At 41.7% G+C, this 27,781-nt stretch overlaps 2 protein-coding genes across 2 annotated transcripts in view; both read left to right on the top strand.

The window, feature by feature from the left end:
• Positions 1–12,875, top strand: part of ITFG1 (integrin alpha FG-GAP repeat containing 1) — a 74,067-nt gene extending 61,192 nt beyond the window's left edge. Inside the window, exons 15-18 of the mRNA XM_038148331.1 lie at positions 4,616–4,740; positions 5,607–5,689; positions 7,302–7,419; positions 10,785–12,875. Of these exons, the coding sequence (XP_038004259.1) occupies positions 4,616–4,740; positions 5,607–5,689; positions 7,302–7,419; positions 10,785–10,844 (386 nt within the window). The 3' untranslated portion in view covers positions 10,845–12,875. The remainder of the gene's footprint in view (positions 1–4,615; positions 4,741–5,606; positions 5,690–7,301; positions 7,420–10,784) is intronic.
• Positions 12,876–18,257: 5,382 nt separating this feature from the next.
• The window catches only part of NETO2 (neuropilin and tolloid like 2), a 31,503-nt gene continuing 21,979 nt past the window's right edge, over positions 18,258–27,781 (top strand). The window contains exon 1 of the mRNA XM_038148332.1: positions 18,258–18,576. Within this exon, the coding sequence (XP_038004260.1) occupies positions 18,543–18,576 (34 nt within the window). The 5' untranslated portion in view covers positions 18,258–18,542. The remainder of the gene's footprint in view (positions 18,577–27,781) is intronic.

Here is a 27,781-nt window from a genome sequence, read left to right as displayed (position 1 = left end):
CTTGCAGTAAGTGGTTGGCATATTTTCAAATAAAAGAAGGAGCTGCTGGCTTTTAAAAAAGGGAAAATACTCAGTGCACTTAAGCCCAGTGCTGGTAATGGCAGCAGAGGAGGCATCACTGCCGTGCTCCAGCTGAGCAGGGAAGGGACACTCGGTCACTGCGACTGCCCCCAAACCTGAACTGCCTCTGTCCTGTCCCAGCTGTTGCCTGGGTGTTGCTCCCAGCTATGCAGCAATCCATGCAACCTCTGCACGGCAGGTTTTGGACTAATTTTTACTTTTTCTAGGATACATGTGTTTGTCTAATCGGTATAAAAAGTCTTTCCTGTGCTGACTTCAGTGTTCAGGTAGGTGATGGTACAGAATTTACATGCAAATCTGAGACTAAAAGATGCACTTTTGGAATCCTAAGTGGTATTATTGAATTTTGAATTGCACAGAATGGCTTTTAATTGGCTAAATAAATGCAAATAATATTTTGTTAAGAAAGGCATAATAAAAAGAATTATAAGGAATGCTTCAGGAAACCACAAGTTTGAAATCAGATTTTTCATTAGTCTTTCACTTTCGTGTAGTGATCTTACATGTTCTGCTATTATTTCACAAAATAAATTTATTTAAACTGAGTGAACACAATCAGTATTGCGCATCTACTTCTGTAGGTTCAATGAGGCTGTTCCTAAATCCAGCACCACGTGTTGTCAGTGCTGGTTAAACAAGAGAAGGCATTGCTTCTACATGTAACTGCAACCACTTTCCCCTCACAAAGTTAAATTCTTCAGCCTGAAATAAGCTGTTGAGGACATTTCAGTTCAGCTCAGGGGAGAACAGGCTACCCTTGAGCTTTCAGCAAATTTACATCAGGATAATGGAAACAGAAGGAAAATGACTTAATTCAGGTATAAAAGAACAAGTACTGGATTTGTCACAGACAACACATGGCTCTGGTTTCCAGACAAGACTTTAGAAAGGTTAATGATATAAATTGCTTCCAATTTTATATGCCAGACTTCAGAGGTAAGGAGATTGATTCCAAAAGGTCCAGAATGGTTTCTGAATATCAAACTCTGCAAAATCTTCTGAGGTTTGGCTGCCCAGCATCATTAGCATTTTCTTACAAATTTGATCTCCGATAGGCTGAAACCACAGAAAACAGTGTCCTAAAATGTTGAGGATTCTATTCTGCCCAAGGTTTTTTTAAGCAATAAACTTAATGATTTATGATTTAAAACAAGAATATATATACCACCACTGATACCAATACCATAGCCCATGATATCTGCATGCTTTGAAATGGCATTTTTGAAACGAGAAGCTTGAGGCAAAAGACATAGTATTGAATAGTCTTAAAAGCAGTATTAAAAAGAAATCATGGGTAGTATGATCAGAAGGTTTTTTAAGACTTGTTTATAGTAACAGTTCTACTGATGAAGTAAAACAAACTGAGAAGCAGCAGCCACTTCCTCCATCTTGCCTACACTGACTTCCAAAAACCTAAAGAACAATTTGAATGTAAGAAATAAATCCCACTTCCCTCCTTCAAGATGCAAAACTATTTTCAGATTTTCTTGGAACCAGTTGAAAGCTGTTTCCAGTAGTTTTACAAGAGGGCAAATTGCTGTGGTTGCTATTTAATTAAATTTTACATATTTTCATAAGTAAATTAATTACCAGTGACTGGGAACTTCAGATAATGTCAATAAACTGTTGACAATACTCTCTGTAATTTCTCTTTTCATTTTTCATCTTGGTTTGGGGCTTTTATGTTTCTCAGGTGAGCAGTTGTCATTTTTAATTACTGGGTTGCAATTCTATGTGGAACTTTGCAGTAAGCATCAAACAGAATTTCTGATAGATACAGGCTGAGGAAAGCAAGGAGGAGTCTCAAAGTTCTCCTGTGCTTAGTCAGCTTTAGTAAACTGGAACCTTCTACATGCTATCATCCTGCTTAGCTAATACCTCCTAATTTTAAAGGCAAATATAAAAAAAACTATATGCACATTTCTGCCTGCTGTGTAGAAGAAAGCATTCTTCTCTGACCTTTGCAAATGATCTGTTTACATCCTGAAGCGGAAGATTTCGTTATCCTTATCTTAGTAGGCATAAGAACCAGCATTAGTAGCCATGAAATTATTCAGTGCTTTAAGAATTCTAGCTGCAGTATGTGACTCTCTAACCTCTTTAAGGCTGACTGCACACAGTATATGACATTTTCTTCTATTCTCTTTAATTTAGTTGACATTCATTTCATTTGTAAGATGAAAGAAAAAAGCACGATCTTAGGTGCAGTCTTCTCATGATCCTAAATATTTCACTCAAAAGTGATTCTAAAAGCTTTTCGATGTAACAGCAGTACCTTGTTCTTTTGGGGAAAGTCCTTCAGCATGAAGCATTAGTGAAAAAATTCCAAAAGAAAATCTTTTTTATATTGCAGCATGATCAAGTAACACATCTGGTTTGTTTCTATAACCAAGTCAAATTAAATACACCCAATTTGCTCCTTACTACTTGTATGTTAGTACCTTTAGGTGTCAGATGTTATGTACTTTGAGAATTACTCCCATTTTAGATTTGGATACTGACACCTGGAGATTGAGCAGTTTAGCCAAGATCCTGTTAGGGAAGTCACTGGCAAGGCAGGGACAGACTCAGGACTCAAACCCTACGCTGTCCTGTCCTTTGTCATCTCAACTTCCTGGAAAAATCCCTGTTCTTAAAGAGAAAAGCTGCTCAGTCAGTGCTTTGTGCCACATCTTCTGTAACTGAGAAATCTACCCAACAATGTGCACAATACACCTCGTCCTCACAAGAGAGACCTGAAAGTACAAATCCAACTTAAATATTTCCTGATCTACTTCTCATTACACGGTTCTACGTGGGGAAAAATAATTAATCTAAAATGGGTATTATCTTTAGGAAGACCATTACTGTTTCTTTTGCTAATAGCATTTTAGCTTCATAAAAAGATAACTGCATCAAGCTGATTTTTCAGATCTCAGTTGACATTTATCTTGCTTTTTAAAATATAGTTATTATAATTCTAAATGCACAATAATACAGAATATTTACCTCTTGATTAAACAAGCCTGTTTCAAAACATGCCTGACAGCATAAGGCAAGCGGCTTCCTCAAGAGCTGGTAGGGGAAGGGAGGTTCACAAAAACAGAGCCGTGAAGTAATCACTGTGATGAGCAGGGGTTCAGAATCCCCAGCCTGCGCTACCAGGAGTAGTTTGTCCCCAGTGGAGCAAACAAGAGCTGAGGAGCTGCTACTGCAAGTGGTGTCTTTGTTGTCCCTTGGTGAAGTGCTGCTGTGCTGTGGCCAGTGCCACTTACTGGCATCTCCAGGATGCCAGGAGGGTGGGTTTGGTTTTTCTTGAAAGGATATGTGGCTTTGCCAGAGAAGTGGTGGTGGTGAGTTAGGAGTTTTTCCTGCCCCTGTGTTCAGCACAGCCATGCAGAATGTTGTGTCACCAGTCTGGCCCACAGCTGGTGGGCTGAGGTCAAGTGCTGCCTTCTCAATCAAGCCTTGGATGGGAGTGTGGAGAGGTAAAAGGAGTTGGCTGTAAATTCATTACAAAATATGGATTCCTGTTCTTTAATTCACATTCTGTTGCACTTTGTTGTTCAACTTATCATTTCCAGTTTCAGGCATAATCTATTAGGGATCAAAGCTGAGAGAAATCTGATGCTCTAAAAGTACTAAATCACATTCTTGTGAAAAGCTGTTTCTGTTGGTCACAGAAACCCATTTGTGGTTGTCAGGTGTCCCTTGCACTCATTCCTGTTTAATCTGGTGAAGGCTGAATTCACTGTGCTGCTTCTGAGGTGCCGATACTGTTCCTGCAGTGGGAGCAGCTCACTTGCTGAGAGAACAAAGATCCCACACAGGATCTGAATCTGTTGGCCAGAAATTAAACTATTAGAAGATTTTTTTAATTTAAGTTGAATACCTGGATACTTTGGAAATGGGATACCAGTGAACTTGTTGATAACTGCAACACTTGTCCCCACTGCCTTTTCAGGAAACCAAGAATCTTATTTTCCATCTACAGTTTCTGCTATATTTATTATAAACTTGCAACCACTGCAATCCTGTTTTCATTAAATTAACTGATTCTTTGTAAATTTGTTCATGAGAATTTACTTAGCTAATTTTGTGACAGCAGTAATTACAGTTTAACACTGACAACAATTAAAGTGAACCTTCACATGTTGAGTCTAATCTTGTAAATCAGTGGGCGAGAAATTTGGCACGAATCATATAAAAATACATGCAGATAGTTGATTTCTTCTCAGCTTGTAAAAAATAATGGAGATTTGAGTTAACATAGAAATGGTACTCACAAGAATTGTCTTACCTAAATATGTAAAGTATTTAAGCTCTTCTCCAAGTGAGTGCTCACAGGTAGTTTGGCATTGAGGGACTGAGCTTTACGAATTAAATAATCACACAATTGGTGAAAATTTTTAAACATTTTTCTTACTGACTGGGGAATGTGTACTTGTGTAGCAAGTTGGTAGTTTGGGGGTTGATCGATTGATTGATTGATTGACTGATTGAGGGTTTTTTGCCTAAAATACCTACTTGGGCTTCCTTTGTGCTTTCCTTGCAGCTGGCCAGCTCAGCCAGTCAGCACATTACGCTCTCCAGCTGCCCTACAACGTGCTGGGCTTGGGCCGCAGCGCCAACTTCCTCGACCACTTGTACGTTGGCATCCCTCGGCCCTTAGGAGAAAAGGTTGGTTGACATTTATGATTGTCAAGCTCATTGCGTATGGTTCTACCTTTCCTAAGAGACTTTCGAGGGAAATACTTCTGGGACACTTCTTTTTCCTTTTCTGAAGTAAGAATATCAAAGAAGGAAGTTTGCATACAGAAAGGTTTGCCCAAGAGAACCAGTTTGCCCAGGTTTTTAGGGGTGTATAAGCTCTGAAGCCAAAATAAAACCAAAAGATGACTGAAACTGTCTATAAATGTTAGCACTGGTATTTAGTGCTTGTTTGTAGAGCAAATGGCTATTAGGTCTGAGGGTCCAGTTATTCTGGACTGCAGTAGCTGCAGGGCTTTCCCGGAGTTGCTCTGGCTGGGCTGGGGCTCACATAATCCCTTCTGCCTCGCTGATAAAACCATGGGCACTGTCATGGTGGGGGGAGATTGCTGTGATTCTCTGATCTTCACATGAGACATAAAAGTGGGGTCCTTACCATTTTCAGTCTTTAAAGATCTGATGGTGCTACTTTGAAAAGTGAGGTACTCAAATGGGCCAAATTCTGATTTAGATAATTGTTTTGCCTGCCTCCTTTGTAGAATCATTCTTTTCTTCTTTCCCTATTTTGTTGTTGCTTTGTACTTTTAAAGTAGATGCTGTGTTTCATGTCAGAAATACTTATTTTGCTTTTTACTTTTGCAGGGTGGGTTTTAAACCATTTTGGAGCTTTCAGAGTAACAGGCAACAAAGATAAAGGGATTAATCACTTCTATTTAAAGTTTTTTAAAAACCCACAACGTTTTTATTTCTCCTTTTGTATATCTCAACAGAGAATGTCTTTGCTTGTATGTATGTTGGTTTGTTAGGAATTGACACAGCCTTTGTTTTTCTTTCAGTCCATAAGAAAACAAGAATGGACAGCTATCATACCAAACTCACAGCTGATAGTCATTCCTTATCCTCATAATGTTCCTCGAAGGTAATGTCATCATTTGGATTTGCACTTCCCAAAATTACATGAATACACAGTGTAAATTAGGCATTATGGGTAGGTTTAGAAATAGTTATTTGTAAAGAAAGTCACTGAAGAACAAGGGCAGGGGGTCAGTGCTGAGCTGGAGCTGAAAATGCTGCTCAGGTATTTACACAGCCTCTCAGATGGTGCCCATAAACAATCTGTTAAAAAAAAACTATTACTGGCTGAGGCAAACAATCAAAATGTATTACTAGCTCCACTCCTGTAAAAAATAACATACTCGCTAGATTTAACAACATCCTCAGTGACAAATTATAAACATGGTAATGGTTGAATTAAGCATTTTTGTTTCACCAAACATGCAATTTCTGTCTGGTTCCATAGAAAAGCTTTGCTTCAGCCCTTCTGAATGCAGTAGCTGTTGCTACAGGAATTAATGTTTGCCTCTAAGTAAAGGTGAATGGGTTGGTTGCACGAGAGCTTGAACATAGAATTCACTTTGCAATTAAAATGTTTCTCCCAGAAAGAGAGCGTGTTTCTCTTTTTGCTATTAGAGAAAACATGAGTCAAATATTCCAGCTGCATTTTGCCGCTTGATCTACCAGTGAGGTCAGTTGCATTTATCATGCAGAAATGATTCTGACATTAGTTCAGCAGTTAATTTTACTAGAGAACAAATAACAGTGGAGAACTGATGTGCTGCTTGAGTTGCTAATTAACAACCACAGAAATAACATCTGCCAGATGAAAATTTAGTTACAGTCTTGAAGTATTTAAAGGTATGTGTTACGCAAAAAAAAAAAGTCATAGTATCCTTAAACTATTTTTGCTTTCGCATAAAGTGGGTTTATGGACATTGTAGAATAGCAGAGGATGGAATCCCCAGAAGAAATTCGATTTCATAATAAAAGGTTCTTAATTTATATATATTTTTAACATAGGTATGTGATTTCCTGAGAGGCCTCCACACAGAGCCTGCTGCTGACAGCTTTGCCATGATAGGAAACCTGTAGTACAAAAAGGGGGCTCCCCAGGCCTCAGGACCTCACATGATTTGAGAGATGTCTTCCAGGAGCCCTAAAGTGTTTCATTTTGTTGATCTTCAGCCATAATCAACTGCTTATGTTTAGAACTGCAACTGTCCCTGGGTAAACTTCAGAAAAAGAGAATTGGGCCCATGATCCTGTCTGAGAGGAGCTTCTCATGTGGTGGAAAAACCTTCCAGGGTTATTTTCCCCTGCTGCTCCGTGTCTCCAGGCCCTAGGCATTCCTGTGAAAGGTTTCCTTATGCATTTTCCTTCGTCCTGGGCAAGGGCAGGAGATAAATCTCTTAATGAGAAAAAGCTAATTCCCTGAGGATATCCATAGCATTCATGAAAAGTTAAACAGAAACTGTACTTAGACATGGTATTGCTCAAAAATAATTATATTAAGCCATATATTTCCAAGTAAACATCATTAAGCTTCAGTCTCTAAATAGAGCTGCTCATTTCTGTAGACCAGGTTGTCACCTGTCTCACCCTAACAGGTTCTTTTCATCTTTGTAAGTAAAATCTGTTTTCTGCTTCTTAATGAAGGGTATTAATGTTTCCTTGGATTTTCTTCTTCTGTATAGCTGGAGTGCCAAGCTGTATTTGACCCCAAGTAACATTGTACTGCTAACAGCTATAGCCTTAATTGGTGTCTGCGTTTTCATCCTGGCAATAATTGGCATATTACATTGGCAAGAAAAGGTAAGCTAATTTACTGGAATATTTTATTTAACACTCCCTAATATTTTACAGACCTGTACATTTGGGGTTTTTTTCCATTTTTCTACAGTATAAGAACTTCTGACACAGACTGAATTGTCACAAAAGGTGTTACTACTAATTCAGTGTTTACCACAAGTTTAAAAATTGGCATTATGGCATTATTTTTTTTTAAGCTCTAAGACACTTGAGTTTGTCCATGTTGGTCTTCATTTCCTTTTTTCCATTAAGCTGTTACTTCCAATTGAAATGAGCCATCTTTGTTTCATACCTAAGCTTTCCATTCTGCAGTTTTAAGGAGAACTGTTTTGGAAAATGGACCATAAACTCAGTTTACTCACCTTGAGTTCTGCTGGTAATCTAAAAACAAAGAGAAAGTCTTTTTTGTGTAACCCTCTTTGCTGGTTGCACTGACATTAGCAGTCAGGAGCATGCAGGGAGTCAATCGTGCATATGCCTGCTTTACTCTGTGGGTCTGAATTACACGTGCAGGGTATAGCAATCCTTTGATTTGAAGAAGCATTTTGAAAGGGGCCTTTCATGTCACAAAAGAAATGCATTCCCATTTTTCTTAACTATGCTCAGTTCACAATCATACCCAACTGGCAGAGTTGCCAGTAAATGTTACTACATACCCAAACCATAATCTTAGCTGTCAGATAAAATTACTGCACATTCTGACATGGTATAACTGTTTGTTTTTGTGATGGTGGAAATAAAATGACCTTGTTAAACATTCAGATGAGTTTGCGCATGCTTCAGATTTAAATGTTGTTTGTCAGTCAGTCTTCACTCTTCAAAATGTTAAATACAGTCTCCAACTAATAATAAAGCTGGGAATAAGACACACAAAGCAAAGAAATACAAAGTTTACGATGGCTGTTGTTAGCATGTCCTGCTGTACCAGGAAAGCACTGCTCACTTGTGGCTCAGGGCTGGGCACTGCCTGGGTTTCATTCTCTCTCCAACATATCTTTAGCAAACAAGAACAGCAGAAAAGGTACTTGGACTTTGAATTGGGGAAGGATTACTTATGTATAATTCCATCTCGAGAAATGGATATTTAATGGCATTCAAAATAGATTTTATACACTAATTCAAGCATTGTAGTGTAAGGAAGCACTCAGCCCAGAGTGAGTGCTCTTAGAGCTGTTTGAAGTCCCAGGTGTGTGTGAATGAAGTGGTATATTGGTTTTATTGTAAACTCATTTCCAACTCTGCAGCACAAAATAGGCACAAATATTTGGACAAGTTGTGTGTATTTTCAGACCATTGTATAAACATGTGTTAATTCCTATATTCTTCCTATAGATTTTTACCTTCCTAGTGTTTAGAAGTGGTTGAGATACTGAACAGATAAGAAGGTTCACCAAGGCTGTGTTGTGCATCATTGACATGTGTAAAGTTAAACTCCAAAGTTCCTTGTTTCTAAGCTTGTTCTTCGTTTACTGTCTCTCAGCAATCCTCTCCTAAAAATTCCCTCCTGTCTAAATGCCTTCCCCTTGCAGATCTCTGCAGTCCATGTACCTAAGAAAGGAAGGGGAAATGAACTGCCACTTAAAATCTTTTCTTTCCCCCAGAGAATGTATGTGTCTGTAAGCTGCAGTGTTTTATTCAGCAGTTTAAATAAGTCCTGGACTTTGACCTCTGCAGATAAATAGTAGCAGGAGCCCTTTGTCTATGCTAGTTCTTACACACTCATCTGCCAGCCAGGTATTGGAGTACTGAAATAACTGTAGGGTTTAAGGGTAGGTGTTGCTCTGCCTTAGAAATTTTGAACGCATTGAAGAAAAAAAGCTTTGAAATCTTAGTTACTAGATTTTAGTTTTGATACACCAAATGAAAGAGAAAATGAGGAAGAATTGATACCATTATTCATCTTACAACAACCACAATCTTGCTACAGCCCTTGATAGTCCTTATTCTCATTCTTGAGAACTGGCTTTGGGTTCTGAGGCCGGTCATGGAAACACTGCACAGTGATGGAAATACTGCTAGAGAGGGTTTGCTGGATCCAGCAGAGTATCAGTTACTGTCAAATTTGAAGCAATAATTTTTTCAGTAAACATACAAGAAATGGAGTGGAAATGGTTTTCTAAGTGAGACTCTGAAATTCTGTGGAATGTGACAAGCATTTCAGTGTAGGAAAGAGTGTGCCACTCCCTCCTTCCCACCCCTTCTTTGACATCCAGAATACTACTGACACTGATAAAGTCCCTGCCAAAAAAGCCAGACTGATATATCTTAAACCTCACTGACAGTTCTGCTGCTGCTACAAAATGCAGTAAAATCCATATTTAATGCAATGGAGTTGCTATCACACATAAACATTGTGTAATGAGGAAATCTTTGGCCTTGAGCCAAAGCAGAAGATGAACTCTCATGGCAGAAGACGGGCACCGATTTCTGCCACAATTGTTGTGTATTTTTATCAACTGAGACACAGTTCTGAATGCCCACGCAGCACCTACCGGAGAGGCTTTTCTGCATTTTACTCCTTAAGAAAAACAAAAAGGAAAGAACATGGGTCTGTGCAAGCTAAAAAGCATTTCAGTCTGCTTTGCCAAATTCTCCCATGCTGGGATTTACACATGCTGTCTGTCATGACACAAGCACAAGTTTGCACTGTGTGTTCAAGAATCTTGAAGAAATACTTCCATCCTCTGTTTAGTGCTTTAGCACACAAGAGGAGACATGTGGGAGAGGACATGTTTTGACACATGACATGAATTCTAGGTACAATTTCAATTTGCTGGTTTTTTCCAAGCACCACCCAATTCACTCTTTCAGCAGGTCAGTGTGTGCTCTGCATAAATAAGCAGGGAAATGCATCCTACTTCCCATTTTAATAATGCAAACAAAAGACACAACATTTTTTCACCTACTTGGTGCTGTTAGTTGTTGGTTGAACTGCTGTCTTGCTCTAAAGTTGTATTTAACAGAATGTTTTTTAAATTAGATTCTTCGTACATGTAACATAAATTACATTTACAGTTAGTCCAGAATAATTTCATCTTATATTTATAATGCAGACAAAATGGATACCAGGAAACAGTCTTCAGGTTTGAATTATTCCTTTTAAAAAGCATTATTAGAAATAACAGAAAATAATGGGTCGTAAATACTACAACAGCAGAGCATTAACAGCAGAAGCCAATTTTGCGTAGATTATTGCTATTTCAAGCTGACATCATTTAAAAGTTAATTGTTGGGGCTTTTACTAAGCCTTTTTGCCTTTTGTCAAATGGCTTGAAAAAAAATCAACCATTCTCTGACACTTGACAGCTCATTTCTGTAACAGTGTTGCTCTAGATTCCACAAAGTGTTTTTTTATTATTATTTTTCAGAAAGCAGATGACAGAGAGAAGCGACAGGAGGCTCATCGGTTCCATTTTGATGCTATGTGACATGCCTTAATATTTATGAAGGAGCTGCTACTCGTTTGCTTAATTGAAAGACTAAATTCTGATTTTTAAAATTATTACCATGAAAGTACTGTTGGTGTGTTATTTGTAAATGTTGCATTATCTGGTATTTATTTGGAAAGTTTTAAAATTAGACCTGAATGTCTCACAAGGCCTTTCAGTTAAGAGACTGTATATAATAGCATTTGGCCTTTATTTAAGGGAACTGTAAATTTATTTTTCTTAGTAAAGGCATCAATTGCATGTACCATTGTTTATGTACCAGTTCTTTAGTAATATTTGATAGAAAGAAAGGTATGGAAATGAAGTGTAGCATTTCAGCGAGCAGAATACCTTGTATCATTTGAATTGGTCTTGTCCTTTGTTCATTCCTGCAAAACCTGGTTTTGGAAAATTAAACTTGTGCAATTTCTCAGATTACTTAATCGTTAATTGTTTTGATTGTATTAAATGGTGCTTAACCTAAAGGATTCTGGTTTTTTCTTTGTTTAAATCCATATGTGCAATAGTTAAAGAGCTTAGGAATTAGAGAACCAAAAGGAACCTGCAGTGTAATGTGAGTTCACTCATCCTGGGATAGATGCAGTATTTATGTGTGCTACTTCTGCAGAGAAGACAACGCATTAAAAAATTAAAATCATAAAAATGTATCAGCATTACATAAACTGCTTTTATAATTAAACTACAACTACATTTGTTTTAGAAAGGCGCAGTGTTGTTATAAAAGTAACTTTCTTTTAACATAAGAAAGGTATGGGATTTTTTGTTTGGTTTTGTTTTTCAAGAAATTAAAAGAAACTTTTTTGAGGAGAGATTGAGGATTGACACCCTAAAATGTATTGCTAAGTGATGAGATATGCAAAGAATAAATTAAGAATGTAATAGGACACTCAGAATAATCAATGCACATTTTCCATGTACACTGCTATGCCCAAATTTCATAAGGCTGTAATAACAACAGAAGGCATGTTGCTCAACTTTAAATATTTAAAGTGGTGATAAAGTAATGGTTGCTCAGTGTACTTGGGATCCTGGAAGAATCTCTGAGAATGTTTTTATTTTACACGAGTTTACACTATTAATTCTGCAGTTACATCAGTTAATTTGCATTCCTAATACTGTTTGATAAACTAGAACATCTTTCTCAACAAACAGAAAGTGTTGGTCATCACGGCACTCCCACGTGCAGGGGGTCCCTGCCCGGGGCTGGCACCTCCCTGGAACGCTCCCTGTGCCTGCCAGGGCAGCCCCAGACAGGAGGGAACGGGTCCAAAGCTGGGCTGGTGGTGCTCGCCCCGAGTGCCAGGCAGAGCCTGGGTTACCATGGCAGTGCTGAACACTGACCCATTCATACAGCAGCACCAAGCCACCAGGCAGAGCAGCCTGTGTGCTGAGTGTCCTGAGCTCTGAACTTTCACTGGCTATTTCCAATATGCACTGATCAGATGCCAGCACAAGAGACTCTCATATCACATTACTGCTTTTATTCAGGATAGAATATTTCCTTAATGCACACCTTCAATTTTTCTCATGAAAAGCTTTTTTTTTTTTTTTAGATAAATACTTAATGCTTTTAGTCTTTTTAAACCACATTGATAGAACTGGCTCCCACCAGCAAAAGAACGAACTGATTTCATTATTAGGAGGATCCACAGTTCAATATATTTTCCTGTCTTTTTCAGATGGTCGGAGAATAATGCTAAATGCATAATGCACTGTGGCAGCAAAGTTGTCTGTTACCCTCTATCACAATATAATACACATGGATTAGCTTCCTTTTGTTTTTGAAAAAGCAGTTAGGAATAAAATAACCTCATGCTGACATTTAAGCTGTTGTACAAAACAATGAACTTGGTATCTTTTGCTCGGAGGTATTTTGCATGCTCAGTAGTGCATCATTGCATCACTATATACAATATAATAAAGTTTACCCCAGGTTCTGAGTACTTGTAGCATGGCTCACAGTCTATGCATACTGTTTTGAATGAAGGCATTAAATATTGTTAAACCTGTCGTCAGAGGTTTCATGTTGTACTTTGGTTCTCCATTCTATAAGCGTTAAACGTATGTTTGGGTAAGGTTATTTCCCTTCCACTGGGAAGTTTAAGAAAGCAGCACCAGTTAGAAAGTTGTAGTTCCAGGTGATTGTCACAGTAACTGAGAAGTGTGAAATAGTTCGAGCTACATAAATTTTCAAACTGCAGCCACTCTAACACAGCCCTGGTGAGAAACACTATTGGAAGCTTCCTTGGTGTGAAATTTCACCTATATAAAAATACTGTTGACAGGCCAACTGACAGATGGCTGTTGAAATACCATCTTTCTTTGTTCTCATTTTCCATGAGAAGCTTTAAGACTGAATCTTCCTACCAGATTTATCATTAATGCACTATAATCCCCCAACAAAAGAACCAACTTTTCTGCTGCAGATTAATAGGCATATTCTATATAGTATGATATTCCTCCTGTGCTGAGGCCATTGAGCTTAACAGACAGAGCCATTAAAAACCCTGCAGTTAATGGAGGAGTAATCACTGCAAACACACCGAGTTGGGTCAATTCAGGGCTTCTATAGAATCACAGAATGGTTTGGGTTGGAAAGGACTTTAAAGATCATCCAATTCCACTCCCCTCTGCTATGGGCAGGGACATCTACTATTCCAGGTTGCTCCAAGCCCCATTCAACCTAGCCTTGAACACTTTCAGGAATCCAGGGGCAGCCACAGTTTCTCTGGGCAGCCTGTGCCCAGCCCTCATTGCCCTCACAGGGAAGAATTTATTCCTAACAATGTAAACCTCCTCCCTGCCAGTGTGAAGCCATTCCCCCGTGTCGTGTCACTCCATCCCTTGTATATTGTCTCTCTCCATGTTCCTTCGTAGGCTCCTTTCAGGCACTCAAGGCCACACTGAGCTCACCCCAAAGCTTCTCCTCTCCAGGTGAACAATCTCAGCTCTCCCAGCCTTTCCTCCCAGCAGAGCTGCTCCCTCCCTCTGCTCACCCTGGTGCCTCCTCTGGCCTGGCTGCAGGTCCCTCCTGTGCTGGCCCAGGGCTTGGGCAGCTCTGCAGGTGGGGTCTCACCTGAGCAGGGCAGAGGGGCAGAATCCTGCCTCCCTTACTGCCCCCCCAGGTCCTTCTCTGCAGGTTTGCTCTTGATCTATTGATCCCCAGCCTGTGCCAATATTTGATACTGACTAGATACCAATGGATTGTAATTGATATATATAAGTAAGTTCTTTCAAATGAATGACACCAAAATAGAGCAGAAGTCAATCCCTAAGCTTCTGCTATACTATCATCAACAGCGTAAAAGCATTAACTGTCTCTGTTTTGAAGGCATGAATAAACAAACAAATATACTTTTTAATTTAGAAAATACAATTATGCTTAAAATAATATCATACTTTGCAAATATGTAGGACCAATTCTATAGGGATGAGCAAATGTTTTGTTCAAAGAATTATGTTAAGAAATCAAGAGCAGTAGAGGAGTTAAATCTGACATTGCTATGCTGCTCTAGTAACCCTACTATCCATTCTGGGAACAGGATCTAGTTGTTGAGGCGTTGGTAATATTGGCCTCCCTGTCACTTGAAAATAATCAGCCACACAGCACTATTTTTATAATTAATTCCTGACTAAAGTGAAAAATGTGATCCCATCCATGATACAATCCATAACAATTATAATCTAATGTTCATATTAATGAATTTTTCAACCTAAGCCAAAAAAGTCTGTAGGTATATTCTAACAGTCAGATCTAATTATATTACCTACCAAACGGAGAAGTGCACTGTAAGCTTTCTGAAGGCTCCGAGTTTTCTTCCTGACTATTTAAAAGTTTGCAGTGTTCATTACTCAGTAGTAAATAACAAAGCCAACTGTGCATATTTATGTATGATTATGTATTACATATTGTAATGCAATTGCAGTTGTATTATAATACAATACTCAGGCACTTGCACCTTCTATAATTTTCTAATTATAGGAATTATATAATGAAATTAAGATTTATCAAAGGCACCTAAATTGTACTGACAAAACCAAGTACCAGAACAGTTAAAACATAATTCCTCATCTCCTTTCATAATTATTCACTGTTGACATCTATATTTTTGCAACTTCTTTTAAAAACAATGTCCAAATAGCTGCTGAGCTAAGGCTGTTTGGGTTGTACACTTTGCTACTCAAGAGCAGAAAATATTTTAGGTAAATTAAAACTTCTCACAGAAAGCAAATCAAATGAAGTTTTAAGGAGGAGGCAAACCCAGTTCTAATAATACAAATGTAAGCCTTTAGCTGCAGTAGAGCACTGTTGTGACTGACTCATTCCTCAGCTGCTCATGCAGGTGTTTACGTACATCAGAGTGAGTCCCACTGCCTTCCCTGAACTACTGCAACTCAAAAATAATCGTGAGGATAGAGCATCAGACCAATACACAGCTGGCTGTCCAAAAGCTGTCTTCAACCTCTCTTGACTCCCAAACTTAAGTTTAATTGGGTGCAGCTTACTGCTGGCATAACCCAGTGGCAGAGAGTTTTCCTCCCTGGAAACCTGCACTCTGCAGGCTCAGAAGACAAGAACTGAAAGCTTCTTCAGACCTGTCACCAGTGAAAGCACCGCCTGTAACAAGAACTCCAGCAAAGCAAAACAATAGGGATGTGCACAGGAGAAATGTCCCTGAAAGCAGCAGTAAATAGGGGCAAAATGTGCCCCAAATCTACAAATTGATGGTACTTCCTGCGTCTCCCACGCTGACAGCTTGACACAGCCCTGGAAAGAGAGCAGGATGGAAAAGCTGCTCACTTCCCCAAGTGTGTAATAGCTCTGTTCAACCTTCTAATGGACAAACCAGAAGTTGAGCTCTTCAGTTAAATTGACTGTAGCAGACTGGGTCTTTGCAATTACTGCCCAAACTTGTACTGAGCACACAGCATTACAAGGGTTTTCTCTCGTCTCTTTGGTGAGAGACAATTGATCACAAATAGTTCTCTTGAATGCAAATTCAGCCCAAGATCTAAGAATTGGGCCAGTTCTCATTTGTTATATCATCATGAGTAATAAAAATATCCAAGTCAAATTTTGCCATCAGCTATACGGTGCATTCCAAAAAATAAAGCAGGCAACCCCCTGTTTCCTAACAATCTGCACAACAGCACAGTCAGATTTTAATTATGTACTTGCAGAGAGGATAAAAAATGTGAATGATGCCAAATACGGTAGTCTTGCATATTTTCTTGCATTACTACAGTAAACATTTTTGTTAGTAAAGAAAATGCAAAGTAGATACGCCTATTGAGGACTTCTTTGTGTATAGGAGTTTCTACACTATAGAACTCAACATTTCATCACACTGCTATAAATACATAGTTAAGAGGGGAACAGAGGAATCACTTTGTCCACTACTGGAATGTAGCAGCTATTTCACAATTCATGGAAAAACTTCGCTTGGAGGAGGACTGTATCATCTCTATTTGAAATTGAAAGGACAATTCAAGTGAGTAGAATAATATAATTATGTAACTTGGGATTTTGCCAGACCATCAAGCTTAATACTTCATGAAGCTTCTTGTAACGCTGAAATGGACCTTTAATATCCAGAAAAGCTCAGGACCTTTGCTGCGAGGTCTCGCCGGGGGTCTGGGAGGAGCAGCTGCCCTCCGCCCCGCTGCCCCGCGGGGCCCCGGGCCCGCTCCCTCCCGCTGCTCTCCGCTCACTTCTCCATTGAATTGGCCATCGTTGGCAATCACACTGACTTCAAGCGCCTGAAATATTTAACAGATAATCTGAAGCAAGAGAATGACCTTTTCTAACAGGATAGGCTGACCTTTGAACATTGTAGAAAGAATTTAACATTCAAATACACAGCACCTAACCTCAAGGAAATCAGAGCTTCACCTCGCACGCTCGTGTTAGACACTGTACTGAGCTGCCCTATTCCTCAAGCAGACGGACTCCCAAGTGGCAATTACGCATATAATTTACAGCTCGCAAAATCTGTTTGGTCTAGCGAGTGGGTCGGTTCCGAATTGCTTCCACAGCGTGCCTGCGCTCGGACAGCGGAGCTGCGCTGGGGCAGCTGGAGGTGCAGCCGCGCATCGCCGCGCAGGACCCGGCTGGAGACCGCGACCTCCTCCGTCCCGGGAGCGGGGCCGGGGCGGCTCCCGGGCACGGCACCCCCGCGGCAGCTCCTGCGGGCCCGGCCCGGGGCTCCCGAACCGCTCCTGCCCCCTGCGCAAAGCTTTGCAACGCGCACAGGTCTCAGCATCTCCGCGTTTCAGTACTCCCGGAGCCTGAGGGAAAGATCTCAGCCTCGCCTAATAGGCAGATCCAGGGAGGAGACATCCTGCAGGAAATGCCCAGCGATTCCTCAACCCATGTTGCTTATGGGAGATTTGAAAGCATCTCTAAGGGACTACCGTGTTGCTATCATTTTACACGTAGCCTATGGGCAGTACAGCCTTCCGCGGGCATGCTCCCGCCTGCCCGGCACGGCCGCGACTCTCGCCCTCTCGCACCCCCCTGTGCAGCTCGGAGGGCTCTGGCAGGACGGGAGTCCCCGCGGCGGGATCTGCTGCCCTTCCCCCGACATCGCCACCTGCCTCCACCTCAGGCCCTTTCCCGAAGTAACGTTTCCCCTCGCAAGCGAACCCGATGTGATGGATAACCAGAGGGACGGGAGCCAGGGCAGGCAGCAGGCTAAGTGCGCCTTTTTATTAACTTCTTGTAAAGTAATAGCTCCATTTTAGCTGTCACTCTTGTCAAACAACAGCCGCACAATAGCGTGTGATGGGCTCTTCTCGGCGCCGGAGCTGCAGGCAGCACACTGCAGCCAGGCAGGCAGCTGGGCACGCCGCACTGCCGGAGCCGCGCGGGCTCCCTGCCACCAGCGAGGGGGCGAAGGGGAGCCACGGAAGACCAAAGGAAGCACCGTGTCCCTTTTACCCCAAGGGGACCAACTCAGATCCCAAACAAAGCCGGGCAGCCGGGACTCAGGCTCATCCAAGCCACCGTGTGCTGGAGAGGGGCCGCACGGCTCGCCCCCGCCGCCGCGGGGGACGCTCTCCGGGCACCCAGCACCGCACACGGGAAAAACCCGGCAGACGGGGGCAGGATGGGCCCGGGGCGTGAGGCACGGCGGGGGCCGAGGTGCGGGACCGAGGCGGTGCGCTGCAACGGGGACAGCCCCGGCTCCCCGTGGGGACGGGGTGAGAACGGGTGCTGCTCCAGCGCTGTCGCCCCCGCCTCGGTGCCCGGCCGAGCGGGAGGAGCACAGCGGCCCCGCCGGCTGCGGCTGTGGCTGCTTGCGGGGCTCCGTCGGGGGCGGGCACATGCGTACAAGCAGCTCATCCAGGCAAACACCCCTCACATCTTAAATGAGCTTCATTTGGCAGCAGCCGCTTCAGTCGGGCTGGGAGCTGCCGGGCTGCGCTCCGAGCGCCGCGCGTGGAGCCCCCCGGGGCAGGCCAGCCTCGACGGAGCCCGCCGCGCCCCGCTCTCGATGGGACTGAGCGCGGCGGCGGCTCCGCGCTCGGGCGGCGGAGGCTGAGCGCGCCCCGCGGGGGCGCCGGGCATGGCCGCGGGCGGGCGGGGGCCGAGCCGTAGCCGCGGGCACAGCGCCCTCGCGGGGGGCACCGCCGCGGCCATGAAGCGCCGCTGATCGCCGCCGCCGCCGGGAGACAATGGCCCTGCACAAACTCTGCTCGGTGCTGGAAGGTAGGAGCCGCGGGCGGCACGGCGACCCGCCGGAGCGGGGACCGCGGTACCCCCGGCAGCGCCGCCCCTTCGGCCGCCCCGCGCTGCCCCGGGCGCCCTGCCTGCGCCGGCGGAAACTTCGGAGCGGCGGGCGCGGGGGCTGCGCAGGGGCGGCCGCTCCGCTGCTGCCGGGGCTGCTCTTCCCGGGCAGCGGCCGGCGCCCCGCGCCTCCCCATCGCACCGCCCCGGGCCCCGCGTCCTGCCCGGCGGCCGCCGCTCTCTGGCCCCGCTCTGCCCCACGCGAGGCACAGCGCTGCGGCGCCGGCTCGGGGCCGCGGCTGCCGGAGCCCAGCGGGACCGGGCCGGGCGATCGCACCCATCCCGGGCTGCCCCCGGTCCCGCTAGGGCGGGCGGGCGGCAGAGACAACTCGGCACCTCGGGCTTGGGAGGTTCCAGGAGCGGGGATTCCTCGGCATCTCGGTTTTGGGAGATGCCACCGTTAGGAACACCTCGGGTTCGCGGGGGTCCCAGCCTGCAGGAAGGTGGGTCACAGTGGCAGCGACTCTACCCCGGTGACCCGTTTATTTCCGAGACACACCGGCGGTATCCTACGCTCGTCTTTTCACAGTAAAAATACTCTTTGCTTTCGTGACTCCTGACGAGCTGCTCTACACTGTTCAGCTTGTCACACTTGTTATCGGGAATAGGGTTTGCTTTCAGTAAGGTTTTCATAAAATCAGTCACCCGAGTCACAAGCTACACCCTGACTGGTGTTTGCCTGTGCTTTTCTTCTTGAGGCTTTTAAATCTTGTTTCTAACTTATTTCTGTTCAGAGGTAAACAACGGAGCAAGGCTCCTCATCCGAGCATTTCTTTGTGCTATTATTTATACAGCTCGACAATGGGCGAGGGGTTTCTGTTAGGGAGGAAATCTTGATGTGGCACTTAACCTTATGCCTCAAGAGATTATTTCTAGCATTCTGTATCTTCTTGAGCAATAGCAGACTTGGTGGGGATTCCAGTCTGTTGTGGTTTGTTTTGTTTTTTAATGATAATTATTATTTTAAATTATTCTGTTAGGAGATGTTGGTGTGACTGCATGCATTATTGAAGCCAACAAGGCACTACTGCAGAGTGGAGAATTGTTTAGTGTATACATTGATGTCTTCCCAGAGTATGAAAGTTGTAAAGAAGTCTGTTTTAAATCCAGAATGCTTCCATCAGCCATAAAATCCCATGTTCCCGGCATGTGTTTAGGGTTTCAAAAATATTTTTTCATTTATTAGCATCATAACTGAGAGACAGAAGATACTTGTTCTTAATAAATGTCTGTCTCTCTATATTGTTAACCATGCACTGAGTTTAGACAACATAGGAACATAGGGCTTACATGAGGAATACAAGGCATTTAGATTCTTTTTTATACTGCCTCTTTTAAGTAACATATTTAAATAGCAGAAGCCACTATAAAACAACCATAAAATACAAGTGTTGTATCTACTACTTAAATACTTTATACACATGCAGATCTAATTACATTTCAAAAATATGTGATTGCTGCAAAATTGACTGTACAGGTTTTCCACTGAACAGACCTGTATATTTTTTTATAATCACACTAGTGTCCGGGTAAAAAGTCCCTCTACAGGAAGTTTTTTGTATTTTTCATAATCCATGAATTGCACAAAGCCCTTAATCAATAAGCTGTTAGTATTCTAAATGCATCCCTTGCCATGACTACAGAAACAACCTATCATTACTTAGCATCATAAACTCCCTTTTAGCTCTACTTCAATAGAAGTTGTTACATAGTCCCATTATTACACCTAATCAGAAACAAAAAAGTATATTCCTGTAGATAGGTGTGTGGATTCAGTTCCAGAAGGAAACTGCTGGGAATAAAATTCAAAGTAAGCATCCATATTTTACAAATTGCAGCTTAAATTCTGCGTGGAAGCCCTACCTACAGTGGCAGTAATTTATTTTTTTTTCTCCATACAAATAGCTTCATGTGCAGAACTGAGGGAGTTCTGTTAAACCACATGCAAAGTACCATGAAGCTTAGTGAATCATGAGAAGTTATATTTTATTTAATACTTCTTAGAAACATCTTCTGTGGTTAACATGGAATGCATGTATACATTTCTGTCATCCACAAAGAATCTGTTTTGTGGGTGTTACCTTAGGGCAGCAAAGAGCCCCTCATACTTTGTGGCAGTGGGAATTTCTTATATTAAGTTTGTTCAGAGCTATTCATCTGTTCTTCCTCAGCTATCAATATCAAGGACTATTTAAATAAAAACTTAATGTAATTCTTTGTCTGCAGTGTTCAGCAAAACTTGTAGAAGTCTCATCCTGAGTCCCGTTGTCCTGCATGGATTCTTTGCTCTCCTCCAGCTCTCCCAGGCAGCAGTGCTCAGTGGCAGCGCTGGTGGAGCACGACAGCCCTGAGGTCTCAGTGGCTGCAGCTTTTGCTCAAGGGGAGCCCAGCCAATGCCCACCTGGTTTCTCAGTGGGCTCTGGGACCTCTTGGAGGCCAAGAGCTTGCTGCGTTTGGGCTGTTGGACAAAGCCTTTGCCTCCTGCCTTCGGTTCTCAATGCCATCTTAAACATGCTAGAATCCTTCCCTGAGCCTGGCACAGCTTGCAAAGTGCAACTGCTCTACAATAATGAAGCACCATAACCCTCCACTTCATGAGAGAGAAAAGCAGCTGCCTTCATAATAAAGCCATGCCCCTGTTAGGGTTAGGAAGTAAATATGCCTACCTTGAATTTCCTCATACGTGGTGTTCCCCCAAAATGTGTTTGCTAAAAGCTTGTTCTCATGCTTCAAATATGGTCCCTCTTTCATTTCCATATGCTGTTATTTGCTTTAAAAAACTGTACAAGCTGTCAGTTAAATCTTTCCTCTACATTAGTTTTGGTCTGTTTCAGTTAATATATTGGATTAATTTAGAAAGCCAAAAAGAGAATTCTGTAGCTTCTGACCCAGTAATTCAACAAGCGGCCAGGGGTAGAACAAATTACTGCTACATTCCCAACCTTCCAGTGGACTACAGAATTATTTCCAACTCCATCGGGTTGCAAGAATGTGGACTGCTATGATTTAACTTCCTGCCATTCTGCTCCAGCTCCTCATTTGCATTTTGGCATGATTTTAACAGTTAATTTCTCACAAACGAGTAGTGTTAGGAAGTAATGCTTCCTTCTACACAAAAGCTAGAAATTATGGCTCCCTATTTCCAAAACCAAAAGGTGTGATAATGCCACAAAAAGCTGAAAACAAGCAGAAAAAAAGGTTATTCAAAACTCTCCTAATAGTTTCATGATTTGTTCATTGAAGCCAAAAGCAAAAGTACCAACTGTAGAAGCTACAGTGACCCTAATGAAGGCAGTATTGAGTGAAGTCAGAGTATTATTTTTTACTTAAACAGTATCTACTTTCCACCTTTTCTGCTGCACTGAAAAAAGTGACGCTCCAAACTGCTTGCAGTGCTAAGCAGTTCAGCAGAAGCAACTCAAGTAACTGCAGAACAGGATTCAGAAAGCTGCAGCGTTAAAAACAAGGCAAGTGTTTGGTGGTGTGTATTACACCTTGCTCTTAATACACATACAAACTTCATATTCAAAATGCACCACCCTGAAGCATAACTTCAAATATAGCTCCCTCTTTTTCCTGAGACATAGATGACTGTGACTGTGAAATTTTTTACACAACAACTTGGTTACAATTACATTGATATTAATAGCAAATTGCAGTGGGGAAATCATGTATGTGGCTGTAGCCAGAGCATAGAATAACAATGGATTGAAGCTAAAGGAGCTACTAAATTATGTATAATTTTCTAATGAAAAAGTTAAGATTTTCAGCATCTTTCTTAAGGTTTAATTCACAGGGAGAGATTAGACAGAAAAATTACCCTTGAAGGAAAACTTTATAAGCTATTCATCATTTATGAACCTGACAGAAAGTCATAATTCACTGGAGGAATGAAGAGAGCTGCTAATTGCACATACTCTAGTACGTGTAGTTTACCTACAAAACAAACCCAGCACTAGGAGTATAACCTGTCTGGACTGAAGCAAAATTTTAGGGTCTTGGATTCAAGCTGGGATTCTAACACTGCAAACAAGCTTGCTGCTTGTCTGCCTTGTACATTCCAATTTGTTGGTTTTTTTAATGAATGAAGCACTTACAGTCTAGGACAACTTAAACAGCTTGCTACCTTTAAACAGCTTGCTGCCTCTGTCAACATATAACTGGCAACTGACACCTCAAATACTGCAAGATACGGGGTTGGGGGAGTGTAAATTTTACAACAAAAACCAGCAGGTAACTTTTAATGAAAAAAAAATCCACATTTCTTTCAGATTATCTTTGAGCTTCACTCAGTTTTCTGTTATTACAAAGCTACTCCACTATGCAGCAGGAAAGGATGGCCAATATGTTTAGAAGTCATTTCACAAAACCTCAGTCTTTATCATATGGTAAAATTGATGAACACTAAGTTAAGTCTCTTTTTAAGGGACTGAGAGTGAAAAGCTGGAAAAGAAAAAATTATAGTCTGTACATAAATTGTTGCCAGACATAAAAGAAGATAGCAGAAGATAACTTTAAATATTAATTTCGTAATAGACATTCCAGAAATTATTCCCACTGAAAAATATTGCTAATAAATATATTGCTAATAAATAAGAGAAGATAAAGAACTCTGGCACAATCTGATCGATTTTTAAGTCAAAAGTATCACTGTCCAATTTCTCTAGGAATAAGCTATTTCTGGGAAAGATGTATTCAGAATAGTCATGCGCAGCAGGATTAGCTCTGTCAGCTAGAGGGAAGTCATCTGAACTTAGAAGTCAGTGTACATATTTTAATAAGGTTTTGAAACCCCTCATCAACATGGTTTGCACATGCAGTCTTCTCATCAGTCTCTTGCTGCACACAGCTTGGAGATGAAAAAGAAGGCTCTTCCATATAAAAAGGGAAGTTTCTATTTTAAAAATGAAAGCTATCATTATTCTGGCAGAAGTTTTGCTGGCAGACAGACCCAGGGATGGATTATAAGTAACAGGATGTGGAGCAACTGGTAAAATGAAGCAGCCCACAGCTGCTTATACATTTCTAATGGAGGACAGGATCAGAAACGTTAAATGTTTTTAGCCAACCTAGAGGGGACTCTGTCACAGATCCATCCAAGCATGAATTGTTCTGGAGATGATTTTTATCAAAGGGACATGGGAGAGCTGCACTTACTTCCTGAATCAGTTAACCTGGTTTCTCTGCAGAGACAGAATCCCAATTTGTTTCTCTGGCAATCTTAAAGAGAGGAATCCCTACTGGAAACAGCTGGAGTGAGATGAAACTGTTATATCTGAGAATAGACCTGAGTGCATTCTGATATCCTGCTGGCAGTTAATGGCTAACAAGATTTGGATCTAAGAAGGCACCAGAGTCACTGTTAATAGCTGGTGAAGCCCACTTCTGCTATCAAGCTTCTGTGAGAAGGATTAAAAATGTGTTGGCAGTTCCACTAGCGTGCTCTGGGTAAGACTTAAACCAGCTAAAATATGTCTTGCCTGATGCACACCTTCATCTCTATACTTTATTCTGTGACAATCCTGCTGTATGTTCCAATATGAGGAAACCACTGGAGCTGTTAATAGGATAAGTTGTAGGCAGCCACCTTAAATGCTCTTTGATACTCATTTTACCTATCTGCAAATGTTCTGTTGAGACCGCAATAGATTAAGGAATGTATACAGGCTGTATATAATGAACTATAAAAATGTTTGGGATTCAAAAACTGCCATGTTTTCATCCTCAGCAACAGGATTGTTAGCCTTAAATACAGCAGCAACAGATGCAATCCAGTATTCCATTTGTCAATTAACAAACATAGCAAATGCTAGGAAGAGAGAGAAAAATCTCATTCCCTGAAATTTACAGTGTGTGTTTCTGAGCTAAAAATGGCTTGAATCCTAAAGCAGTTAATAAGCTTTTTGAAAGAAAAGGAGGTGACCAGGCACACAGAATTACATGAAATCCAAAGTGTCTGGACACTTTACCTGTCTGTCTAAATTGCACAAGTTCTTTACAAGACCACCCACGAGTCAGTCACTCACTTTGAATTTGTGCAGCAACTAATCCTTGATCAGAGTCCTTAAAAGCAACCAAAACATGTAATTAATGTTGGCCAGAGAATAGGATAGGATATAATAATCATAAATGTCCCCAGCACATTAATAGTTAATATTACTGTGTAGACGCATGAGTGAAAAATGGGTATAAAACCTGAAATACTGTGATGAGCAGTTGCTGAAAGTAATGCTAATTTTAGTACACAGGGCAAATGAGAAGCTAAGTTTGAGAAGAATACACAGAAAAGGAACCATTCCCATAAGGCAAAACAGAGTATATAATTAAGATCAAGCATTTGTTACTCTAGGCTGTATCTGCCAGAAAGAAGCAGGCATCCTGGCAAGATTTTCCAACATGCATGACCCGTGTGTTGCTCATTACCATCTCTCTGGACTGTGTGTGTACAAGGTGCTGCCTAATCCGAGGAGCAGAGCACAGAGATCCAATGAATCCTGCTTTAAGCAAAGTCTGTCATCTTTATCCCTAGGATTCTGGCTACCACTATACTAAGAGTGGGTAATACTCTAAATGATTAAGTCTTTATTTCAAAAAATGGTGGAATGTTTCTCAGCTGTGCCTGACTGCTCCCCAGTTTGATATTCAGCTTGCCCTGCATGCATAGATCCCCCATTGTCATCACTGAAGACAGACACTGCTCTGAGAGCCACACAGCAAATCGAGTCTGTTGTCTCTGTGTGAAGATCCCTAGAGCATGCAGAAAGAGCAGGGGAAAGATATATCATAGGGAGCTCAGAGCTGCACTGTATCCCATGAAATCTGAAGAATGTGTTTTGCCATGAAGTACAAGCATATGTCAGATTTGCAGCCTAAAGCACTTGTTTATCTAGGCAACATGCTGATTTCTCAGTATTGGGTTGAGCACCCATTTACTGCAAAACTAAATATATTATTCTCATTTTTAAAGAGAAGTAGGAGCCACACTTTTGTGAACCTCCCTATATATACTCCAACGCAGAAATTGCCTTCTTTTTTCTTCTTTTAACTTAGATTTACTTTAAAAAATTTAGGAAATGCCAACAAAGAACGTCTTGACTTCTGCAAACAATGCAGTTTATTACACCAGTTCAGGAGCTTCTTTTATGTTATTCTGTAAGCCTGCTTCAGCAACAGAATAGTAAGAACTTGAATTGTATGTTTAGTGTCTTCACTTTTCAAAATTTATACAGCTGTCTGCGGGCTATGTGATCTAAAATATTTAATGCAAAGTGGAGAAAATGAAAAACCCATTCTTTTAAAAACAGACAGAAGCTGGCTGCTTTTTCTGTGTTCCTAGTTCATGCTCACACAGGTATAAACTATCAGAGCTCTAAATGGTAGTACAAGATTGTGCACCATAATTCATGAAATACAAGAACAAATACCAGATTCATGAATAAAAGCAGCTCCTCAGTCTCTGCCTCGGTGTGCGTGCTGCTGTTGGCATAAGGATGGCCTCTTCTGCAGGGTACAGATCATCAAGGGGAGGCTCACTGGAAGGTGCAGAAGCACTAACTTTTATTACATTTATCACCTAACTATCTCTAAGTTCATAAGGTCAGTGTCCCATAGCTCAGGCTCCTCTGGTAGAATTCTCATCATGCTCCTGCAGTAAAAACAAAACACCCAGCTCTCCCCTTGAATCCCTTTGATATTCAGTGCAATCCTGCACTGTGCTGTTGCTTACATCAGCAAGCCATGTTCAAGTGGCATTTTTACTCACTTCTTTTGTTTCCTGTACCATAATAGACTATGGACCTAAGCCTGGACTTATCTTTCATCAACACTAAAGAATAGTAATGTCAGAGAAATCTGTAAGAGACTTTAAAGAGGAAAAAAGGAGCAGAGGAATACTGTGTCCCATTTCAAGTTCAGGTGCACAATAAATATTTGAATTGCAGTTTATTAGAAATAAAAAGATCATTCTTCATCCTTCTGGAAGTGCTACAAGACTCTTAGTGAAAGTGGTTCAGTCTCTCATGTCTGTTCTAACTGCTGTGACTGTGTCCCTGCTGCAGTACCAGGACAGTGGTTCAGCACTAGCTCTCTACTGCACCCACTTCCAGGATTTGTCTCTTCCCTAGACATCTTCCTCCTTATGGATTTGTACTGTCCAAATTAGTCTTTGAGATTTGAAATTATTTTTCCAGGAAGTAGTATGAATTTAGGACACCAAGAGATTGCTTTGTTGTTTTTAAAATGCACACAAAAATGGGTTAATGGAAACAGTCTGAAAGGTCTAAAAATATCCTGACTGATTATTTTTCGTGTTCTTTTCATCCTGAGTATTGATAGACCTTGTTTTCAGCCCCTTGACTCCTGTTGGCTTTCCCACATTATACTGTGTCATGTCAATGCACTCAGTTTAAGGCAATACGACCCCAGGCAATCCTGCCCAGTACTCTCAGGAAGAACAGGTAAGTCCTCTCCACCTTTTTGCCAGCACTGTCTCACTGATGAAGACAGCACACATCCTGACCATTAGCCAGAGACAGCTCTCTTCTTTTATCATACAGTCACCCAGGATAAAAGTAGTGCCAAAGGAAGACCCTGGAATGTTTGCTACCTGGGCTACTGAGTACATCTTCAGGATTGTTGAGAGCGTAAGAGGGATGGGCATTGCCAGGGAGAGCAAGAATGAGGTGTAAGAGAGGAAGAGGATGAGAAGGCAGGGAACAAAGAGAAGGTGCCCATACTGTTCCCAGTCATCCATATAATGTGACAAAAGGAAGAGAGTAAGACAAATATTCAACCCATATCTCCTGCAGTTGCCTGCATATCCATGCTGCTCTGCAAGGAATAGGCACTGTTTGTTTGCATTTACACGCATACAGGCACCGGACTATTTATAGAAACAGTACAGCTCTAGTGAAAGCCAATCAGGCTTCCTGAAGTCCTTTTAGGGGGGTTGTTTCTTTATCCACATCAGCAAGAAGGGAAATCAATGGTTAGTGTAACATAACATCTATTCTTACGTTGTTTCCACCAGTACAATCACTGAAATAAATGTAGATGCATACTGAAATTTTAAAAAAATAGTGTATTGAAACTGTGGTAGCCACAGTAAAGAACTGTACTAAATAAAAAC

The sequence above is a fragment of the Motacilla alba genome, chromosome 11 (genome assembly GCF_015832195.1).
Source record: "Motacilla alba alba isolate MOTALB_02 chromosome 11, Motacilla_alba_V1.0_pri, whole genome shotgun sequence".
Taxonomy (NCBI): Eukaryota; Metazoa; Chordata; class Aves; order Passeriformes; family Motacillidae; genus Motacilla; species Motacilla alba.
This window is presented reverse-complemented; position numbering and strand designations above follow the sequence as displayed.